General features: G+C 48.7%; 1 protein-coding gene across 1 annotated transcript in view; it reads right to left on the bottom strand.

Annotated features, from left to right (window-relative positions):
• FGD1 (FYVE, RhoGEF and PH domain containing 1) overlaps window positions 1-15,260 on the bottom strand; it is a 44,100-nt gene extending 28,840 nt beyond the window's left edge. Inside the window, exon 1 of the mRNA XM_077887692.1 lies at window positions 14,780-15,260. Within this exon, the coding sequence (XP_077743818.1) occupies window positions 14,780-15,086 (307 nt within the window). The 5' untranslated portion in view covers window positions 15,087-15,260. The remainder of the gene's footprint in view (window positions 1-14,779) is intronic.
• Window positions 15,261-21,896: the final 6,636 nt, after the last annotated feature.

Raw genomic sequence — 21,896 nt, 5'->3', positions numbered from 1 at the left:
CAGCAGATTGGTCCTACACTGGACTCCTTTCTTAACCCTGCTCTTCCAGGGGAAGCTGGAAAAGAGAAGCAGGAGGGGCAGGGCTGCACCCCAGTGCTTCAGAAAGTCATGAGCTGCAGTGTGGCTAGTGAGTGCAATACTTCTATACCCACCTACAGGGAGATGACATCAGGGTTCCAGTTCCTAGGCCTGGCCAAGAACCAGCTGAAGTTCTGCTGAAGGAAGAAGGTTCAAGATCCCTCCCTTTCCTGTTTTAGAGCTCCTCATGCCTGTTCCTCTGCCTACATTTCCCTGTCTCCTCCTATGTTTTCCCTCAGTGGCCCCCTTGTCCCCAAGTCTTGCTCCCTCCAGGTGGGTAGATGGACCTCCAGCTTAGGTCATGGTATTTATCTGCACAAAAGCCTTCTGTGACTTCCCACTGCCCATGGGGAAAATAGGAACTTCTCAGCTAGGTCTCCATGGCACCTCAGAGTCCCATGCAACTCTCTGGCTTCCCTAGGCTTAGTTCAGTTCTCCCAGATACTTCTGAGCCCTGCTCTGAGCCCAGTAGACTCATTACAGGAAGATGTGAAAATTCCATCTCTGCCCCTAGGGAGCTCCTCAAGGAGGCCTTCTCCCTTTTTGGATACCACAGCCATTCCCACGGCCCCATCCCATCCCACCTGGCTAGGTCCTGCATTGGTTTTCTCCAGACCATTTTGTATAGTTGACAACCCACAGCATTGTCTCTCACACACTCACACTTGCACATCTGACAGAGTCCTCCACCAGCACTGCCCCTTCCACTACTGGGTTTACCAGAGTCCCCAGTGCCCATCAGAGCAGAGGCCACAAAGGACACTACCCCACTCACAGAAAGTCACACCACCAAACTTTATTTTGTATTTTTATTTTTTTCACCAAATTTTATAATACTTGGTGAAAATGTACCCAGCCACACATTGACAATGCATAGCCCTCAACGACCTAGTGAGAGCTGCAAAGTTGTTCACACATACATATGTAACGCGCTCAGCATATTATGCTTGCACACAAGCATTGCTGCCATTCTGGCGTCTCCTGCAACTGACTGGAAGCATACCCTGGGCCCCCCAGGAGTGCCTGGGACCTGTCCCAGGTCTTCCTGTGGGGGTGGGGGTATACAGTCCCAATAAGCCTTCAGCAGGCAAAAGGTAATCTCATTTTAACCCTCAGGGAGCTCCCAGTCTCAAAGACAAGAAAGTGTCATTCAGGAAAAGCTAAGTGGGGCTCAGGAAGTACAAGGGGGTCAGCCTGTTGGTACTGGAGAAGCTCAGGGTGGGAGGGGAGGCTGGGGACAGGGTGACCAGATAAAATACAGAATGCCCAGTTAAATTTGAATTTCAGATTAACAATGAATAATTTCTTAGTATAAGCATGTCTTATGCATACTTATACTAAAAATTTATTACACCATACTAAAAGACTGTTGGTAGACTATCTGAAATTCAAATCTACCTGTACTTTATTTGAGCAAATTTTCACAACCTCAAGGAGGGCTTAGAGTGAATGAGGCAGAGCCGGACCTCTGAAGCGGCACCTGGCAACGAGAGCCCCCTAGTCTCTTGTCCATTTAAGCCTCTGGCAAGCTGTGGGCTCTACCCAATTTCCCTGCAATAAGCACCTAAATGCTCATGACCGTGACATTATTTCAGGGATAACCTTGAATCTGGTCTTATTTATTAAAAGACAAGGTCAATCATTTAGAATCTGTGGTATATGACTATCCCAAAGAGGGGTGGGATTGCTGCACTCATTGACTGGACTGTGTGTATTGAGGTGTTGTGGCACCCTCCTTAGGAAGAGTGGATTCGGGGGTGCCTGGGTGGGTCAGTCGGTTGGGTGTCTGACTCTTGATTTTGGCTTGGGTCATGATCTCAAGGTTGTGAGATCAAGCCCTGAAATGGACTCCAGGCTGGGTGTGGAGCCTGCTAGAGGTTCTCTCTCCCTCTTGCTCTGTCCCTCCTCTGCTCTCTCCCTCTCTTAAAAAAGAAGGAAGATCTGGCTCAGGAGTCATGCAGAGTCAACCCCCCCCCACTAGTTGTGTGACCCTGGGTAAACCTCTGTATCTATCTGAACCCCAGTTCCCTTGTCTGTAAAATTGGATAGTAATCATAGCCCCCAGATTTTGGGGAGCCAGTAAAACAAAGAAGGGAAAGAGCATAATGCCCCCCACCAAACACAGCAATGTGCGTTAAACTTGAAAGCCAACAGAACCACACAGCCACAAAGATACAAAACTGTGCACACAGATACATAAACCCACAGGCCACAGGCTGTAATCCAACACAAAGCTATTGGCACACCAAGAAACATAGCCAGCCCAGCCAGAGATGGACACAGAATCCAGCCCCACTCTCCTCAACAGCTTCTCAGATCTGGGCAGGATTCCTACTAGAGTTGGCATGGCAAAGAAAAGACAATGGTACCCCAACCCGCAATTCACACTCCATTCAAATTCAATTGAAAATACAAATCAGGGATCCCTGGGTGGCGCAGCGGTTTGGCGCCGGCCTTTGGCCCAGGGCGCGATCCCGGAGACCCGGGATCGAGTCCCACGTCAGGCTCCCGGTGCATGGAGCCTGCTTCTCCCTCTGTCTATGTCTCTGCCTCTCTCTCTCTCTCTGTAACTATCATAAATAAATTAAAAAAAAAAGAAAATACAAATCATACAAAACTGTAAAATAAAGGTTAAGAAGCATAATAGAGTTTTAGATTTTTCCATGACAACTTACTGTTATTGAAATAACAAAATCATTCCAAAAATTGTTTCTGGTTGCTACATGCCCCTACTTGGCAGGTGCCCTGAGTGCATGCTTTGGGGCCCCTGGCAGAGCAGGTCTGTCCTCTAGCTGTTGGAAGATAAGGACTCCTTCATTTGTCCATTTCCACTGGAATGACCCTGCCTCTCCCTCCCCTCTTTCTGGTAATTTCAGCTCCCAGCATTCCCCTCCCTGGCCAGCAACACCCTGTCTCCCATCTCCTAGTTGTAGCCTTGGCTTAACCTCAAGTCAGCTAACAGGGCCTCGGACTGGACCTCAGCCATTAACTCCATGGTGACCTGGGCAGTTGCTTCACAACTCTGGACCCCAATTTCCCCATCTGCAAAATGGGGGAGAATATGTGTGTGCTCCTCATTTGGAAGACCTGGTGAGATGCTAGAGGGGGCAGAGGCTGGTCCCAGCACTCAATCCTCCAGACCCCCACTGCGTGCTTCTTCCTATAACCCCTAGACCTCAGTCTCTCTAGGCTAAGAGGTAGGACAGTTGGAATTCCTGGGGGTGGGGTGGGGTGGTGTGGGGTAGAGAAAGGGAACAGAGAGAGTGGAAAGAAAAAACAACAGGCAAATGAAAAAGTGTCTTTTGGAAAGCCAGCTCTGTTGGGAGAGGAGGGGTGAGGGGTGAGGGGAGGGGGAGCAGAGGGGGAAGGGTGTACCTCAGTTTGAGAAAAAAGCAGGGGATAAAGGCCTAACTGCTCCACTTCTTCCCATCTCCCCCTTGAATGTGAGGTCCAGCTTACACCTTTATTTTAAGATTTTATTTATTTATTCATGAGAGACCCAGAAAGAGAGGCAGGCAGAAACAGGCAGAGGGAGAAGCAAGCTCCATGCAGGGAGCCTGACTGTGGGTCTCAATCTCGGGCTCCAGGATCATACCCTGGGCTGAAGGTGGCGCTAAACCGCTGAGCCACCGGGGCTGCCTGGCCTACACCTTTGGGGCCAGACTAACTCAGGCCTTGCTTGGCCTGACAGATGTTCTCTCAGAAAGTTCAAACACAAAGCTCAGTCAAGGGTGAGAAATGCAGGAGGAGCTGTCTACAGGAACCCTGTGGGTAGATTTGAAAGTTCCTTCCTTGAACTGGACTGGTCTTCTGAACATAAGGACTCTGCAGAAAAACAGAGGCACCTTGTGCAGAGTGAAGGCATTTTTGAAAGTGGAAACCATTTTGGCAAGTAAGGAGTTTCCTAGAATGTTCTGTCCTGCAAAATAGAGAAGCTTTCTATAAAATGGAGGTCTCTTTGACAAAAAGAATACCCCTTCTGTAAAGGGAAGAAATTTCTACAAAGCAGAGGAGACTTCTTCAAAATGGAGGGACATTCTATAAAGTGAGGAGAGTTCTATAAACACCTTTTTGTAAAATAGATGACCTGTCTGTAAATGAAGGACTCTGCCAAACAGAAGACTCTTTTGTAAAATGGAAGAAATCTCTTGTAGAGTGAGGCCCCTTCTGTAAAGTGAGGGATGTTTCTATAAAGTGTGTACCCTCATGTAAAGTAAGGACCTTTCTGTAAATTGGGACAGCATTAGGCATGAGGGAATGGTAAGAACTGGGGTAAACTGGAGACCACATGTCTCACCTGAAGTAGGGGTAGTAGCTCCTCCCTTCTATCTAATGGTCACTTTGCAGGAACAGGGCCCTGTGTTTTCAGATCTTCCAATATTTCAAGAGAATCAGAAATGCAGACTTCTACGTGGAATCCCCTAATTTTGAAAATGGTGAGTAGGCCAAACAAAATTTGTGAGTCAAATTCAACTTATGGGCCACTACTTTGTGGTATCTGAAGTAAATGGTCCTTAAGGCCCCTTCCACCTCCACCATTTACCTTCTGTCCTATCTGACATGCTCTGGCCTTTGGGTGGCAGCTCTGGAGGTCCCTTCTTCCACCTCCACTGCTAGGGCCCAATCTTCTCTAGGCCTGAGCAGGCTCATGCAATACTTGTCAGCAGTTCCCTGAACCAGAATCTGCCTTTTGTTCCACCTGCTCCAGTTCACACTTTGCCCTGTGCAAGACACCTGGAGAAGAGACTAGGGGATTTCAAGAACCTTCAGAACTCTCTGGAACTCAAGGTGTTCACTGTTTAGTGGAGGATATAAAGTATGTGGGGTTTAACTGTTTGTTAAGCACCTACTCTGGGCTGGGCATTGTGTTGATGCTTTCCTGTATGGCATCTTCCTAACAACTCTGTGTACTATTAGCTCCACCTTATAGGCCACAAAACTGAGACACAGAGAAGCAAAATCACTTGTCTGAGGATACACAGTTAGAGCTGGGACTGGATCCCAAGCATGTCTGTGTCCAGAGTTACAGAGCAGCATATCCTCAGCCAATGTTTGCTGAGTTGGGAAAGAAATCACATTTGGAGGGAGGAGTGGGGATGACTTTCTAAAGGAGGTGGTTTTTGAGTTCAGCCATCCAGGATGGCATGGTCCTGCAGGCAGGGGAAGAAAATGAGCAAAGGTGTGAATACTAGGTGGAAAAATGAAGGGCACAATGAATAGAGTCCTGGGTTTGTAAAAACGTTCCAGAACAGGAGCAACGGGCAGGAAGGGCCAAAAGACAGACAGGCACCCCCGCCCACACACACATTAGCCACAACCACAACTAAGATACAGAACTCATAGGGAGTAGAGACAGACATTGGCACAGGAACACACACACACACACACACACACACAATGCAAGCATACGCACACACAAGACCTCCGTACAGCAATCCACATCTAGAAACTCCCAGGGGCTTAGACAGAATCAAGGTGACACACAAGCAGGCAAACAGGCACATAAAACAAATGCAGACCCAAAGACACACACAGATACACCAAAAGAAGAACATTACGATATATACAGAACATACCCTTGGGGACAAAGACAGCCAAGCAGCCAGGCACATGTGCACGCACGCAAGTACACACATGCACACACGTGTACACACACACCACACAGCCACATGGGAGCACAGGCAGCCCATCCCTCTTGCAGTTGCTGGATTGCTGGAAGGGTCTGGCCACCTCCTCCTTGTGTCTCTGGACCTGAGGCCAGAGAAAGATGAGGGTGGTTGCTCCACCTCCAGGAGGGGCTGGGGACTTCAGAGGACAGGAAGGGAAGGGAGTGGAGCTGCAGCTGGGAGCACTGGGGCATAATTACCCAGTGCTGGGGCTGCCACGCTGGCTAGGATTTCCCTTCTGTGAGGACAAAGTCAGTAGGGGATGGCCCCTCTGACCCCTGCTGTGTGTGACCCCAAGGACCCCAACATCTACCCATGTCCCTTCCCCTTTTACCAGAAGCCTGGTCAAATTTGAGAGTTAGTAACAGAGAGATCATGAGGGAAAAAGGCAAGGGGACAGAGAGAGAGAGAGAGAGAGAAACCAAGACTAGGAGGGAGAAGACTGAAATGAAGACTGCAGAGAGCCGGACAGCTGGAGAGGGAAGCTGTAAAAGGGGGGTGCGGCAGAAGGGAGCCAGGGACAGCAAGGGATGCAGCCTCAGAGAGGCAAAAGGGCAGAAACAAAAAGGGCAGAACCATTTGTGGAATGTTGGCTACAATGAGTGCTGTGAGGATCTTTACCTGTGGCAAATTCTTAAGACAACACTAAGAGGTGGGCATGATAACCCCATTTTACAGATGAGAAAACAGGCTCAACAGAGGTGAAGAAACTTGCCCAAGGTCACACAGAACTAGAAAGAGGCAAAGCTGGGTCTGCGGGTGGGGGGCAGTGTTTTCCCCACTGCATGACCTTGCAGGAGGAGACTCAGGACCCAGAGATCCCTGAAGGAATTCTCCAGAGAACAGAAGCAGTGAGGCTTAGAGACTGGAGCCCCTAAGAAATGCACAGTAAGAAAGACCCACACCTTCCTTGCCCTACTCCCTGCCACCCCTGGGGCTATGTCAACACCTGGAATGCATTAGGCAGGGAGGCCCTACCTAGGGGAACTGGGAAGAAGTTGGGGGGGGGGGAGCAGGGAAGGTGAAGGGGAAGGCAAAGGTAGCGGTGTGGGCAGCTGCTGTGTGCCTACCAGGTCCAAATGAAGGGCTTCTAAGCCTGCTGCAGCTCCCTGGGGCCAGCCTTGCCAGTCCCGCCTTTCCCCGCTTTCTACAGGCACCTTTCCTCTGTGACTTAACCCCTTCCACGTGCAGGCTCCACAGGAAAGCACCACAGAGGGCCTAAAGCTGTCAGCATGAGGAAGAGCCTCCCATTCCCTCTGGACCTCAACCACACACCTGTGCGCTTTGCCCTCCTGCTCTTAACTTTGGGGCCAAGGTGGGCACAGCTGATGCCTGCCTACTGGGCACAGCCATCTGGATGCCTCATCCCCTGTCTTCAGACTCCTCAGATTCAGTGCATCCCAAGCCACATCCAGCGCCTAGTGGCTCCTCCTTCCTCCTTCTTTCCCCATCCCAAGAGTGGCACATCCATCCTTGCAGTCCCCCAAGCCAGAGGCTGGGTTTTCTCTGATGTCTCCTCCCTCTCCCTCAAATCACACATCCAGCCAGACCCCAAGCTCTCGCACACTAGACTTTCTTAGCTTTAGAATCCATAGGCTCTCTCCCATTCTCCAGCTTCCTAACTGGTTTCCCTCCAATCCTCTCTACAAGGTGTTCTCCACACCACAACCAGCTTATGAAAACACAGTTGGCTTCAATTCCTGCAGCCCTGCGAAGGGCTCCCCTTGCTTCCAGGGAGAACTCCAACCTCCTGAGCTTGGGAATAAAGGAGGCCCAGCTCAAGAACACTTCCCTGCCCCCACCCTCCAGCCACAATGGCCTCTTGTCTGTTCCTCGAAAGTGCTCCCTTCCGCCTGGGGCTTTGGCACATGCTGTTCCCATGGCCTGAATGGCTCTTCCGCTTTGCCTTACCTCTGGACTCCTATTCATCTCCGGAGTCTCAACTCAAGTGTCCTTTTTTCCCTACTTAACCCCCTCCTTGTATGTTCCTGCAGCATCTGTGCTTAGAATTTCTCCATGCAGCTCTTGCCTGCTAGAAAGAAGCTCCGTGAGCAGGGTTGTGCCTGTCTTGTTGCACACCAAGCACCTTGCACAGGACCAACCACAGGGTATGTCCTCAATAAACATTCATTGAATAAAGAAATGCCTTTCTTCTTCCCCTTTTCCCTTCCCTTATCTGCCAAGGATTTGTTTCCAAGTATTTATTGATGCCATGTTATATGCCAGACAAAGGTGATGATCAGGTCCCAGTGTTATAAATGGAAGAAACTAAGGCCCTGAGAGGGGAAAGGAGGCCTGGGGGCACAGTGAGCCAGTGGCAGAGCCAGGAGCACCGAGGCTCCTGCAGCTACTGCCTTGCATCCTAGTCTCCAGTTCCATGCATGTTTTGAAGCATCTTTTGGAGATGTGATGCCTCCCAAGTCCAACAAACTGGGTATTGGAGCCCAGAGAGGCTGGGCTCACTGCTCCAAGGATGTCTGCTCTCTCCCAGAGGAGGGAACATAACTCTGCAGGGCCAGCCAATGGCAGACTGTGCTTCCTGCCCTCATTCCAGACAGGTCCTGGCCCCACCCAGCCAGAATCTGGCCAGCTCCACATCTGCCTAAGGCATTTAGCTAACTGGCCCCCAGAAAGCCATGCTTGGAGTCTGTCTGGGATACAGCTACCACTCACCCTTGAGGAAGCAGGTAGCTCCAACCAGGCCCCCCCACAGGGACAGAGGCACCTGAAAGGGCTCAGGATCAGGGGTGCCAGCCATCTGCAACTTGGAAACTTCCATTCCTTTAGTCCTGTGTGGGAAAGTCCTCCCCCCCCCCCCCCCCCCCCCGCTAACCAGAGTCTTTCTATGCTGTTGTGTTTGTTTGGAGGGCCCCAACTGACTGAACAAAATCTGGGTCTTTTCCCAGACATTCCCTCAGGATCTCAAAGTGCTGCTCTCCAAAAGTCCCCGGTAGAGCCCACCACCCTCTCCTGTCATGAGCCCCCTTTTCTTTCCATGAGCAACCTCCCTCTATGACCTCTCTGGGATGCCCTCAAAAGGGAGAACACTGAGGGAGCCACAAGAATTTACTTTACTAATGTTTGATTTGCTTTTCAGGAGGATTGCTTTGGTTCTTGGCATCAGCAACTACCCTGGGTATATGTAAAATGGGTCTCAGCTTTATGCAAATGTGCTTTAAAAACTGCCCTCCCTCAGAGGTGCCTGCATGGCTCAGTGGGTTAAGCATCTGCCTTCAGCTTGGGTCATGATCCCAGGGTCCTGGGACTGAGTCCCATGTCGGGCTCCCTGCTCAGTGGGGAGCCTGCTTCTCCCTCTCCCTCTGCTCCTCCTCCTCCCCCTACTTGTGCTCTCTCTTAAATTAATAAATTAAAAAAAACTGCCCTCCCTCCCCAAGGCATTTCTAAGGAAAAGTTTGGGCAGATCATGAATGATCCACCTGAGTGTGACTCTGCTGACCTCACTATCTATGTCTTCAGGGATGGGACTGGCCCCCAGAACCACATACAACTTCTCCCCATGAGCTGCTTTGTGACCCCTGACATGCACTGGTGGTGAGAATTCCGAAGCATCTCTGGCCCAGAGAGCTCTCTTCTGAGCTTTCCAACCCTACATCAGGATGCCTGCTGGCCACTTCCACCTGGATGTCCCCCAAGGCCTTTCAAACTCAGTATCCTCCCTCAAACCTGCTTCTTCTCTTGGTCCCACTGCCATCCACTGGGTCACTGTAGTTGGTTTCAGACAACAACCCAAACTCATCCCAGACTATTCCTTCTTCCTTGGCCTCTACATCCAAGCTACCACCAAGGCCCGTCCATGTTAGCCCCTAAATATCTCTCAGATCTTATTATCCTCACCTACTGCCATCACTGTAACCCAAGCTATGATCACCTGTCACTGGGAAGACCATGACCTCGACCCGCCTGTGTCCCTGCTCCTATTCTTGAATCCCCACCATCTACTCTCCACATGTAGCTACGGGGATCTCCCAAATACCCACATCTGGGCACATCATTCCTTTGCTTAATAAACCCTTCAATAGTTACCCCTTTGCCCTCAGGATAAAGTCCCTTTCCCAGCCTTCTCCCTTACTCCTCTCAAAACCACTCCCAGTTCCCAGGATGTCCCATGTCTCAGTGCCCTTGCTCCCACAGAAATTCTTACCTGAACCACACTCCATGTTCCTCCTAGCATCTAAAGCTTGCTGACACCCTTTAGAACCCTTGCTTTGGGCCAGGCCCTGTGGTGGGTGCTACTGATGCCAGGGTGTCCTCTGCCTAGAGTCCCAGAGTTGCAATTGCTTTCCAACTTGAAGTGCCAAATGGCAGCCATTCACAAGAGCTAGGCATAGATGGTAAATTGAGGCAGCCAGTGATTGTGCATATGTGAGTGAAGGGTTGACTTGCTCCCTTTAGTTTAGATTCTCATGCCTTCCTTTGGGGTTGGGAGAGAGGGTGGTAGGCCCACATAGGGTCCTGAGGAGAGGGCCTCAGAGTGGAGGCCTACGTATTCTCCTGGCTCTAATCATGCTGGCTCACTGTAGGACCATGAGTAAACTGTTTCTCTGAGCCTCCACTACCCCAACTAAAAATCAGTTCCCATTCTAGGCTGTGCATAAGAATCACCTGGGGATTCCTGGATTGCAACCCCAAGATTCTGGAGCTCCTCACACTTACTTTTTTCATTTTTAAAAAAAGATTTTATTTATTTATTCATGAGAAACACACAGAGAGAGGCAGAGACACAGGCAGAGGGAGAAGCAGGCTCCATGCAGGGAGCCCCAAGCGGGACTCAATCCCTGGTCTCCAGGATCATGCCCTGGGTGGAAGGTGGCACTAAACTGCTGAGCCACCGGGGCTGCCCACACTTACTTTTTTTCAAAGTCAACAGGGGATTCTGATGTTCACCCAGTTTGGGAAACCCAGAACCATATGGTGTCTAGGGCCCTTTCCAGCTCCCATTCTAACTCTTGAAGTATCTGATGATGCCCTAGGCTCCAAATTAGAGGGAGCCAGCCCTCTTGCTGCCTCCTCAATTGGCTCAGTTCTCCTACTACCCATGGAAAGACTCTTATGTCAGGTACAAATATTTCGACTGAGACGGGCCCCAGGCTACTCCCCATCCAGCATCTGGAAAGATATTCTAGGTCTCAAAACTGAGAAATAGCATAGGGTTTCCCTCAAATCTCTATGAGCAAACTTACAGCTGGGTACTCCTTTCTGACTCTCTCAAAGCCCTCTCTGGCATCGCTTTCCAGGTTTTATCAAACTGGAAAATGGGTATAAAAAGGATCGCCCCCCTCACCAGAAATCAAGGTAACTAAAAGAGAAAACACTTTGAAGCAACTGAAGGGTTTTCACATGGATAGTATATAACTACAGTGGACCCTTGAACAACACGGTATAAACTGCACAGGTTCACTTATATGTGTGTTTTTTTTCGATAAATATAGTATAATACCATAAATGTATTTCCTTTTCCTTATGATTTTCTTTCTTTTTAAAAAAGATTTGTTTATGGGATGCCTGGATGGTTCAGCAGTTGAGCATCTGCCTTTGGCTCAGGGCGTGATCTCAGTTCGGATGAGTCTCACATCGGGCTCCCTGCGTGGAGCCTGCTTCTCGCTCTGCCTGTGTCTCTGCCTCTCTCGGTGTCTCTCATGAATAAATAAATAAAATCTTAAAAAAATAAAATAAAATATTTATTTATTTTAGAGACAGAGTGAGAGAGTGAGTGTGCAAGTGAGGGGAGGGGCAGAGGGAGAGAGAGAATCTTTTTTTTTTTGAGAGAGAGAGAATCTTAAACAGATTCTGCATGAGCGTGGGGCTCAATCTCAGCACCCTGAGATCACAAACTGAGCTGAAATCAAGGTCACTTAACTGACGGAGCCACCCAGGCATCCCTTTTCTTCCTTATGATTGCCTTAACAAAATTTTCTTTTCTCTAGCTTACTTTAAGAATAAAGTATATAATACACATGCAAAATGATTTGTTAACTGACTGTTTATGTTACTGGTAAGGATTCTGGTCAAAAGTAGCCTATTAGTAGTTTTGGGGGAGTTGAAAGTTATATGCAGATTTTTGTGCAAGTAGGGGCATGGCTGTTCATACCCCTAACTCTCCCATTGTTCAAGTATTAACTGTACTATTTTAAAAAGTACCTCCCCCAACCAGGATGGGCCACTGGTCCCTAAGGATGGTGATTCAATAAAGGCCTCATCAGTCTGAGGGAGGAAGTCAGCAGGCACACAAAAATTTTAACATGTGGAGTAAAATGTTTCAACCCTTTAATTGAGAGGACTCTCTTTCTCTCTGTCTCGCTTTCACACACAGATACACATACACACACCCTACAACCACCAACCCTGCCCTCTTTGGGCCAATTATAGGCAAGTCCTGTGGAGAGAGAAGCAAGTCACTGTGCCTACCCCTGGGCTGGCTGGGCAGTGGGGGAGGCGGGCCTCTTACTCCCCATGCTGCTGTGAATCACACCGCCCAGTGCCTGCTTTGCCAGGGCCTGAGTAATTCCTCCACCTCCTCTTCAGAGGGTTTTTCCTTTATTTTAAAAAATATTTTGTTTTATTCTGCATGCTTCTCACCAGCAGTATCTCATAGACTCCTCATGGCATTCTCTAGATGAGGAAATTGAGGCTCAGAGAAGGGAAGTCGCTCACCCACGGTCACACAGTGAGTCAGCTAGGAATGGTTGGACAGGAAGCCAGGTCTTTCCCTCACACTCTTCTTATTCCTAATCCCTATCTTGGAGTATATATACAAAAATGCATATTTAAAAAGACAGCCATCAATTACAGACAAAGGGACTTTGCAAAAAGGATGCTGGGAACTTTGATTTGTTTTTTTGGGGAGGAGGGGAGTAGTTCAGGATAGGTATTGTGATTGGTAATTTGTAAGGATTGGTAGAGTGGGAAGGCAACTCAGAATCACTAGCATGGGGGTAGCAGCAGTGGCAGTACTACCATGTCATCAATCAGATGCTAGAGACCAGGGGTCGAGACAATGCCCAGCTACTGACTCAGACCAAGAGCATCTGGAGGGCAGGAATTCAGTTGTCCTTCTCTTAGACAATAGTTACTGGGATGCCACTATGTGCTCCCTCCATATCCATTCAAGCATTTGTTCTGTAAGAATTTATTAAGCACCTATTGTGTGCTAGGCACTGCGGTACTCACTGAGGACACAACAGGGAACAAAACAGGTACAATACCCTTGCCCTCACAGAGTTCACAATCTAGTGGAGGAAGATGGGCAATAAACAAGTAGACACATACAATAAGATAATTTCAGACTGTACTAAGGGCCAGGATGGAAGCTGTGATGGAGACTCACAAGTGGCCCTCCCCCACTCCAAAGTGGTCAGGGAAGGTCTCTTGGAGGAGGTGTCATCCGAGCTGAGACCTGAAAGATGAGGAACAAGTCAAGTGGAGAGCAGGGGGAAGAGCTGCCAGGCAGAGAGAAAAGCAGATGTAAAGACCTTGAGGTGGGAGTCCTTGAGGCATGTTTTGGGATTTGAGAGAAGGTGCTGCAGTAAGGTGTGCAAGTAGCCTGCTCCACACAGTGTCTGTCAAGGGGTGTTTGGAAAGCCTTCAGGAGCAACATGCAGAGCAGGGTGTTAAAGGCCTCTTGTCAGCTGGATATCTACAGCCCACACTGAGGGAGCCCCTGAAAATTTCCAGAGGTTCCATGACTAGCCCAAAGTCACAACAGCAGTAAGGGGCACATGTTGCTAGTACTTTATGCTTCACTACTGCTAACTGTGCTAGGTCACAGTCCCGGAGACCTATGGATCTTGGGGATATGAGCCCCACTTAGGAGTGGGGGCGGGGTGTCCTAGAGGCTCAACAGTTCTGTCAGCATTGCCCAGTGCAAGGCAGACCAGAAATACACTGCTCTTTCTCTGTGGCTCCTGGGCTCAGGTCCACATAGGGATGTCCTCAGATGGGGGTGGCCCTGCTGGACTCCTCATACACGCAGGCCTGTGCAGTGCAAATGCCCCTCCAGGCAGCAGTCTGTGGCCCCAAACTGACATAGAGTTGCTCCACCTCTGCAAATCCAAGTTCAAGAATCCTGATTTCTCTTCACAACCATCCTTGCAGTCCTACAGCTCTATAGCTCCGCTACAACTGGTTTCTGGCCCCCACCCTTTCTGCTGTTTCCCTACCTATCAGTCCTTTCAGCCCTCCTCTCCAGCTTGACCCCCAAGGCCCACCTCCTCCACCTATCTCACTCATCAGCACCTTCTACTCCCTCCTTCCCTTGTCCTCCCGCCACACACACCTTGGCAAAACCCCAGCCTTGGATCAATCCACCGTCCCTCCTTTTTTTTTTTTTTTTTTCCACTCATACTCCAGAGCTGCTGAACAGTAGAGAAGAAAATCACATAAGCAGAAGGCTTGGCATTACTTTTATGGTCTCCAACCTCAGTTTGGGGAAGGAGAAAGACCACAGACTTTGGACTCAAATATATCTGGTTTTGAATCCTGGCTCCATTCTAGCTGTGGGACCTTGAGCAAGTTATTTAACTTCTCTGGGCTTCAGTTTCCCACCCTACAAAATGGGGCTAATGATACCTACTTCACAAGGTTCCTGAAGATGAAATGAGAATCCACATAAAGCATCCAGTCCAGTGCCTGGCACAATGTAGGCGCTTGGCAAATGAGAGACTTCTTTTCTCTTATTCCCCCGAACAAACTCCTTTCCCCCAACCAAATTCCCCTTACTGCCTTGCAATTCTGCCCGTTTTTCTGGGCGTTCTCCCTCTCCCATTAGTCTCAGCAGATAGAAGAGAAGGGGGTGGGAAGGGTTGAGGGGGCAAGGGGACAGAGAGAGGAGACCGCGGACAGGGGTTGGAAGGACTGGACGGAAGAGAAGCGAGCGAAGGGGGTGGGGGTTGAGAAGACTCGAAGGGCCGACGGTGAGAGGGCCGGCTCCGAGGTGGGGCTTAGAGGGCCCGAAAACAAGAACCCGCTTCCAGTACCAGGCCCGTGGCCCGGGCTCCCATGCTCTCTCGATCACTCACCAGGCCGGGGCTGTGAGCCCTCCAGGTGGTAGGAGAAGCGCAGGGCCCGGTGGTGCTGTGGACTGGGGCCGCAGGGTAAGACCCGGGGGCCTGGAGGAGCGCCCAGGCTGGCGTCCGAGGGTCCGGCAAACTGAGGATCCAGGGGGCCGCCGAGAGCCGAGCCTGAGCCCCTAAGCACCGGCAGTCCTGGCTCGGAGGCTCCAGTGTCCGTGTCGGCACTGACCGGTGGAGCGGCGCCGGGGGCATTCGTGGTTGAGTGTTCGGGCTCGGAAGGCCCGGCGCCCCCCGGGGCTCGGTGGCCATGCATGCTCCGGGCCTGGGCGCGGGGCTCGGGCTCCCCGCTTGGCTCCAGATCCTGGGGCGGAGGCGCGGGCGGAGGAGGCCCGGCGCCCGGCGGAGCAGCGGCCTCAGGCTCGGGGGGCGGGGCTGCGGGCTCAGCCCCACTGCGGAGATTCAAGCCCCCGGCCCGGGCCCGGGCCAGCAGCCGTGGCAGCAGTGGCAGCACCAGCAGCAGCCGCAGCCACCGCCGCTGCCGTGCCAGGCATCGCCGGCCCGGGCCCTGCGCGGGGAATGGGCTCGGCGGGGCCGGGGGCCCGCTGAGGAGCGGTGTCTAAGCGGTAGCGGCTGGGTTAGAGTCGGGGGGCTGCGCTCCGCGCGGGCTCTCTCCTGGGAGGCGAGCCACTTCCGTGGCCCCGGGGCTAGCGGTCAGTCTGTTCGGTGAGTGGGGTCTCTTTCTCCCCGAATGGGAATCGATCTGGGCTCTTCTGACTGGTCGGAAAGGGTTCTTCCTCCCGCCGCAGCGGAGGCTGGGGGGGCGGAGGGGAGGGGAAAGAGAGGGCAGGGCAGGGGAGGGAGGGAGGAGGGGATGGCGCTGGCGGGGGGCGCGCGTGTGCGTCGCGCGCTTGGGCTGCGGGGCTCGCCCTCAGCCAATCCCTCTGGACCGTGCTTCAGCCGCGGGGGCAGGGTAACAGCTAAGGCCTAGGTCTCCGCGGCGGCGGGCAGGAAGGAGCCGGAGAAGGGGGGTGGGGAGGCGGGAGCCGTCGCTGAGACAGCCGCAGCCACAGCGGCGCTGGGACCCAGTTCCTCGGGCCCGCCCCCTCGCCCGGGATTTGCGCTTGGCCACGCCCCCTGACTCGGACCCGCTTCGCTTCTCCCTGCGACAGCCCTCAAAGGCCCTCCTCCCCCTTAAACATTCCCCTCGGCCTTCGTTCCCCATCCCTCCGTGGTCCCATACAGGCAAGTCTCTGGGCCCAAATTTCTCATCTGCCTTTCCGTCCCTCTCCCAGGTCGTCCTCTGTTTGCTCGCCCTTCAGTGTCTTTTCCAGAAACCTTTCCACAGGTTCCAGAGTCTCCCTAGTGCTTGGTTCATAGAGGACTTGTCTTTGATACACTTCATTCTGCTCCGACCAGACCTTATGGTCCTTAACTTCGCCACTCTCTTGCCAATAGCCTCAGTTCTCAGGATTGTTGCATCCGCTTGGCAACATCCCAACCTTGGATCAGTCCAACTGTCCGCCTTTTCCATGCCTGCACAAAGGCAGCTAAACACTGCTGGAGAAAACTATTCACTCTCGCAGATTTGTGCCACTATAAACTCATGGTCCCCAGCATCTATGAGGCCCTCGGTACTGACCCACAACTCTACTGTGTCCCTTGGCTGCTCTTTCCCCCATGCTCCACAACAGCCCTTTCAACCTGCCCTTTCCTCAAAGTTCCAACTTCTCCATCAGCCCCCAAACTTCAGCAGATGACCTGACCTCCTACTTTACAGAGTAAACAGAAGTCACTGAAAGGAAGTTCTGGACTTCTTGCCACCCAACCTACAGGGTCCTTGCCCCTTCTCATCATCATCTAAACACATCCAGATCTCTTCCATCTGAAAACAAGTAAACAATTGCCTAAAAGTCTCCCTCTCCAACCAGGTACCTTCTCTTCTCCTCTCTGTAAACTCCTCAAAAGTGTTGCCTATACTTGACTGTCTTCATTTTCCCACTTCGCACTTATTTTTCAACCTATTCCAATCTGCCTCCAGTACTTGCCTAATACTGTTCTCTCATCAAGGTCTGTCATGTCCTATGTCACAAAATCTAATAGAATCTTTTCAGAGGTTATCCAGCTTGACTTCTTGGTAGTATTTGGCACTTGTGACCACTCCCTCCTCCTTAAACCACTTCCATGACACCACACTCTCATTTTTCTCCTACTGCCTTGGTTAAATTCTTCTTTATTATCCAGGCTCCCCTTTGTTCAATTCTTAAATGTTGGTGCTCCTTAGGGGTTTGGCCTGAGCTCTCTTGTCTTCTCTCTATATACTCTTTCCTTCAATTATTATATTCGCTCCCATGGCTTCAATTATCATCTCTTTGCTGATGACTCCCAAATTGATAGCTCAAGTCCAGATACTTCTCCTGACCCATGCATTCAACTGGTTATTAGGCAGCTCTACCCGAGCACTCCAGAAGCACCTAAAACCTCAGCTTTTTACCACCTCCAGGCATCCTCCTCTCAACCTGTGTGTCCTTCTTTGTACATTTACTTTTGTGATCTCAGTCGAAGCAGAAACCGGAGTTACACGCCTGACTCTTCTCTCTCCTCCACCCCCATGCAATCACCAAACCTCGTCATTTTTACTTCCCGAATATCTCCCAAATTTATTTATTTAGTCTCTTCATTTCTGCTGACATGACCCTAGTGTAGGTCAGCACCCATCTAAACTGCAACACTGTCACAGCCTCCCTGTTTTAGTCTTCCTCCCTGGAATCCCTTTTCCACACCATAGTCAGTATGGTCTTTTTGAAAAGGTAAATCAACTCATATTTCTCTCATGTTTAGAACCCTTCAATGAGTCCCCACTGGCTCAACAGGAAACCTATCTTCTTCAACAAAGAAGATTAAGCTGTGCCCTTGATGGTTTATTTGACCCCTGACAGCCTCTCCAGACTTCATTCTGGAGCCTAAGTTGAAAGTCTTAGACCATTCCTTAAGTCTCTCTAGCCTCTGAGTCTTTGCATATGTTCTTGCCTCTGGGTGAAACTCTGCATTTCCTCAATCCCACTTCATTTGTTCTTCAGATCTCTGCTCATTTGATGAATTTCTTTTTGAGCACATACCACGGACCAGGCACCACCTAAGGCACTAGCTATGCAGCAGTGAATAAGACAGATGTGAACAAGACCATGAGTTTATGGTCTGGTGCTGGAAAGGGCATGAAGTAAATAAACAAACATATAATTACAACACATAAACACACACATAATTACAAATTGTGATAAGGCTATATAAAGAGATAAAACAAGGTGATAGGAAGGAGAATAATGGGTGGGGGCAATTAAGTCTGAGGGGTCAGGCAAGGCCTGACATTTAATCTGAGATGTGAAGGAGTGGGAATTAGCAGATGATGAGCGGAGGCAAAAGTATTTCACACAGAGGACACAGCAAGTAGGAAGGCCCTGGGGAGAAGGGGAAATGGTATACTTAGGAACTGCTGGAAGGCCACTGTGGCTGGAGCATAGTGAGCTGAGAGCGAGAGGAGTGGGATATGAGGTCAAAGAGGTAGGCAGAAGCCATACTACATAGGGCTTTATAGGCCACGGTAAGGAGAACTGATCTTATTCTATGAGCAATGCAAAGGTATTGAAGCAGTGCTTTTAAGTGTGAGTCACACTGCAGAAGGTATTGAAATCAAGTTGAGAAAAGAATAGAAAATATCGATGTATCATAGAAAATGTAGGAAGGGTAAGTTTGTTTCATGAAACTTTTGTTTCAGGTTGTATCATATGAATTGAAACATGATGAAATGGTATCTCTTTTGTAGATAACTCAAATTTCCTAAATACTGAAATATGCTATGTTGAAACATTTTTTTTTTAATTTTTATTTATTTATGATAGTCACAGAGAGAGAGAGAGAGAGAGAGAGAGAGGCAGAGACACAGGCCGAGGGAGAAGCAGGCTCCATGCACCGGGAGCCCGACGTGGGATTCGATCCCGGGTCTCCAGGATCGCGCCCTGGGCCAAAGGCAGGCGCCAAACCGCTGCGCCACCCAGGGATCCCGAAACATTTTTAATTTGGGATTGATGTGGTATGATTTAAAAAGAGTACTTTGGTTGCTGCGGATTGGATTGGAGGAAGGCCAGATTAGAAGCCTGCTGCAGTCAGAGATAATGGTAAGTGGCTGTGGAGATGGAGAGACATAGATTTGAGAGATATTTAGAATTGAAAGGGGTTGGTGTTGTGGCTTGGGGGTAGGAGGGAGCTGATGTGGGTTAGGTCAATTACTGAGATGTGGAAGACAGAAAGAACAGGTTTTCAGGGGAAATGTCAAGGGTTCAGTTCTACACTTCCTTAAGATAATCAAATGGAGAAGTCAAAGCAGGTAATACACCCCAGGGGAGAGGTCTGGGTTTCAGATATAAATGAGAGTTGTCAGTATAGAGCTGGCATTAAAAGCCATGAGAGAAGAGGTCAGTCTGAAGCAGAGCAAAGAGAAAGGAAGAGGATCCTTGACTAAGCTCCAAGGAACTCCAACTCTAGAGATTGGGTGAAGGAACAGGAGGTGGCAAGGAGACTGAGAAAGAAATAAAGAGATAGGTACCTAACTAGGGTTGTGTTGGAAATTTTTAAAAAGAGTACTGAGAAGTCAAGTAAGATGAAGACTGAAAAGGGTTTATTGGAAATGGCAACATGGATATTGGTAGTCACCTTGATAGTAGTTTTGGTGGAATATTAGGGGTGAACACCAGCATGAACGAAGAGGGAATGGGTACACAATTGGTAGGAGTGTAAATTGATACAACAGCTCTAGAAAAGGCTGCACATTTTCTAATAAAGCTGAATGATGCATATACTCTATGACCCAGGCTTTTAAGGTATATATCCTAGAGCATTGCTTCTCACTGTGTGGTCTGGGTTATCCTGGGGGGAGAGTGAGGAGCAGGGAACAAAACTATAATACTAGTAAGGTGTTATTTGCTTCTTTTACTCTCATTATCTTGAGATTGTAGAGTGGTGTTTTCTGGATATCACAACAGATTGAATGCAGAAGTAGATATGAGAATCCAGCTGTCTTCTATTAAGCCATATAGTAAAGAGATGTGCAAAAACTTAAAACCATGCCACTCTTCTCACTGAATTATTTTTGTTTTGGAAAATAGTTATCTTTCATAATCTATGTTATTTATTTGACTATGATGAATTTATTATTTTAAAATTAATATATTTAAGCTTTTGCAGTTTTAATTTCTAATGCAGCAAGTATCGATTGACATAACCCACATTCATGAAAACTCTCTGAGGTCTTGCAGTGATTTTTTAAAAAAATATTTATTTATTTCAGAGAGAGAGTAGGATCAAGTGAGTGATGGGGAGAGGAGGAGAGAGAGAATCTCAAGGGGGCTTGATCTCACAATCCTGAAATCATGACCTGAGCCTAAATCAAGAGTCAGGTGCTTGAATGGGGAAAATTAACAAGGCAGGAAACCACAAATGTTGGAGAGGATGCAGAGAAAAGGGAACCCTCTTACACTGTTGGTGGGAATGTGAACTGGTGCAGCCACTCTGGAAAACTGTGTGGAGGTTCCTCAAGGAGTTAAAAATAGACCTGCCCTACCACCTAGCAATTGCACTGTTGGGGATTTACCCCAAAGATACAGATGCAATGAAACGCCGGGACACCTGCACCCCGATGTTTCTAGCAGCAATGTCCACAATAGCCAAACTGTGGAAGGAGCCTTGGTGTCCATCGAAAGATGAATGGATAAAGAAGATGTGGTTTATGTATACAATGGAATATTACTCAGCCATTAGAAATGATAAATACAAAAAAAAAAAAAGAAAGAAATGACAAATACCCACCATTTGCTTCAACGTGGATGGAACTGGAGGGTATTATGCTGAGTGAAGTAAGTCAATCGGAGAAGGACAAACATTATATGTTCTCATTCATTTGGGGAATATAAATAATAGTGAAAGGGAATATAAGGGAAGGGAGAAGAAATGTGTGGGAAATATCAGAAAGGGAGACAGAACATAAAGACTCCTAACTCTGGGAAATGAACTAGGGGTGGTGGAAGGGGAGGAGGGCGGGGGGTGGGGGTGAATGGGTGACGGGCACTGAGGGGGGCACTTGATGGGATGAGCACTGGGTGATATTCTGTATGTTGGCAAATTGAACACCAATAAAAAATAAATTTATTATTAAAAAAAGAGTCAGGTGCTTCACCAACTGAGCCACCCACATGATTCCCCCTTTTTCTTAAAAAAGATCTATTTAATTATCTTGCAGTGATTTTTAAGAATGTAAAGGAAGTCCTGAGATCAAAAAATTTGAGAATTGCTCCCCTAGAGAAATCCTTGCACATGTGTACTGGGAAATTCTACAAGAATATTCACCAAAGCCTGTTTGTAACATCGATAAATGGAAATAAGAGCATGGGATGAATAAATTCAGACATATTTATATGATGAATACTATAAAGAAATAAAGAATGAACTCTACTTACACGTATCAACATGGATGAAGCTCAGAAAACCTAATGCTGATTCAAAAAGTCATGGAAGGAAAAAAAGAAAAAACTATACATATGTTTATGTATAGTTGAAAAACATGAAAAATTATGCAATATATGGATACAGTCATATGTTATAAAACTATACAGCAAAGAATGAAAAACTGGAGCATTTGGTTGGCTCAGTGGTTGAGCCTTTGGCTCAAGTTGTGAAGCTGGGGTCCTGGGATGGAGTCCCACATCAGGCTCCCCGCAGGGAGCCTGCCTCTCCCTCTATGTCTCTACCTCCCTCTCTGTGTCTCTCATGAATAAATAAAAAAAATCTTAAAAAGAAAAGAAAAATGAAAAATTTAGAACACTAGTTACCTCAGGAAGGGGAAAGAGATGTGACTGGGGAGGGTTACCCAGAGGGTTTTGTCATTGGAAATGATCTGGTTTTGAAGCTAGGTGATGGGTATATAGATATTTATTATTTATTCAAACTGTCTATATATGTATATTCTAAAATATATAAAGTATATAATGAAAATTAAATAAAATTCATTTAACAAACAGGAATAATTGTATAGAGTGCTGGTGAGAGTGTAAATTGTTACAGGGCCCTCCCTGAG

The sequence above is a fragment of the Canis aureus genome, chromosome X (assembly GCF_053574225.1).
Source record: "Canis aureus isolate CA01 chromosome X, VMU_Caureus_v.1.0, whole genome shotgun sequence".
Classification (NCBI taxonomy): Eukaryota; Metazoa; Chordata; class Mammalia; order Carnivora; family Canidae; genus Canis; species Canis aureus.
This window is presented reverse-complemented; position numbering and strand designations above follow the sequence as displayed.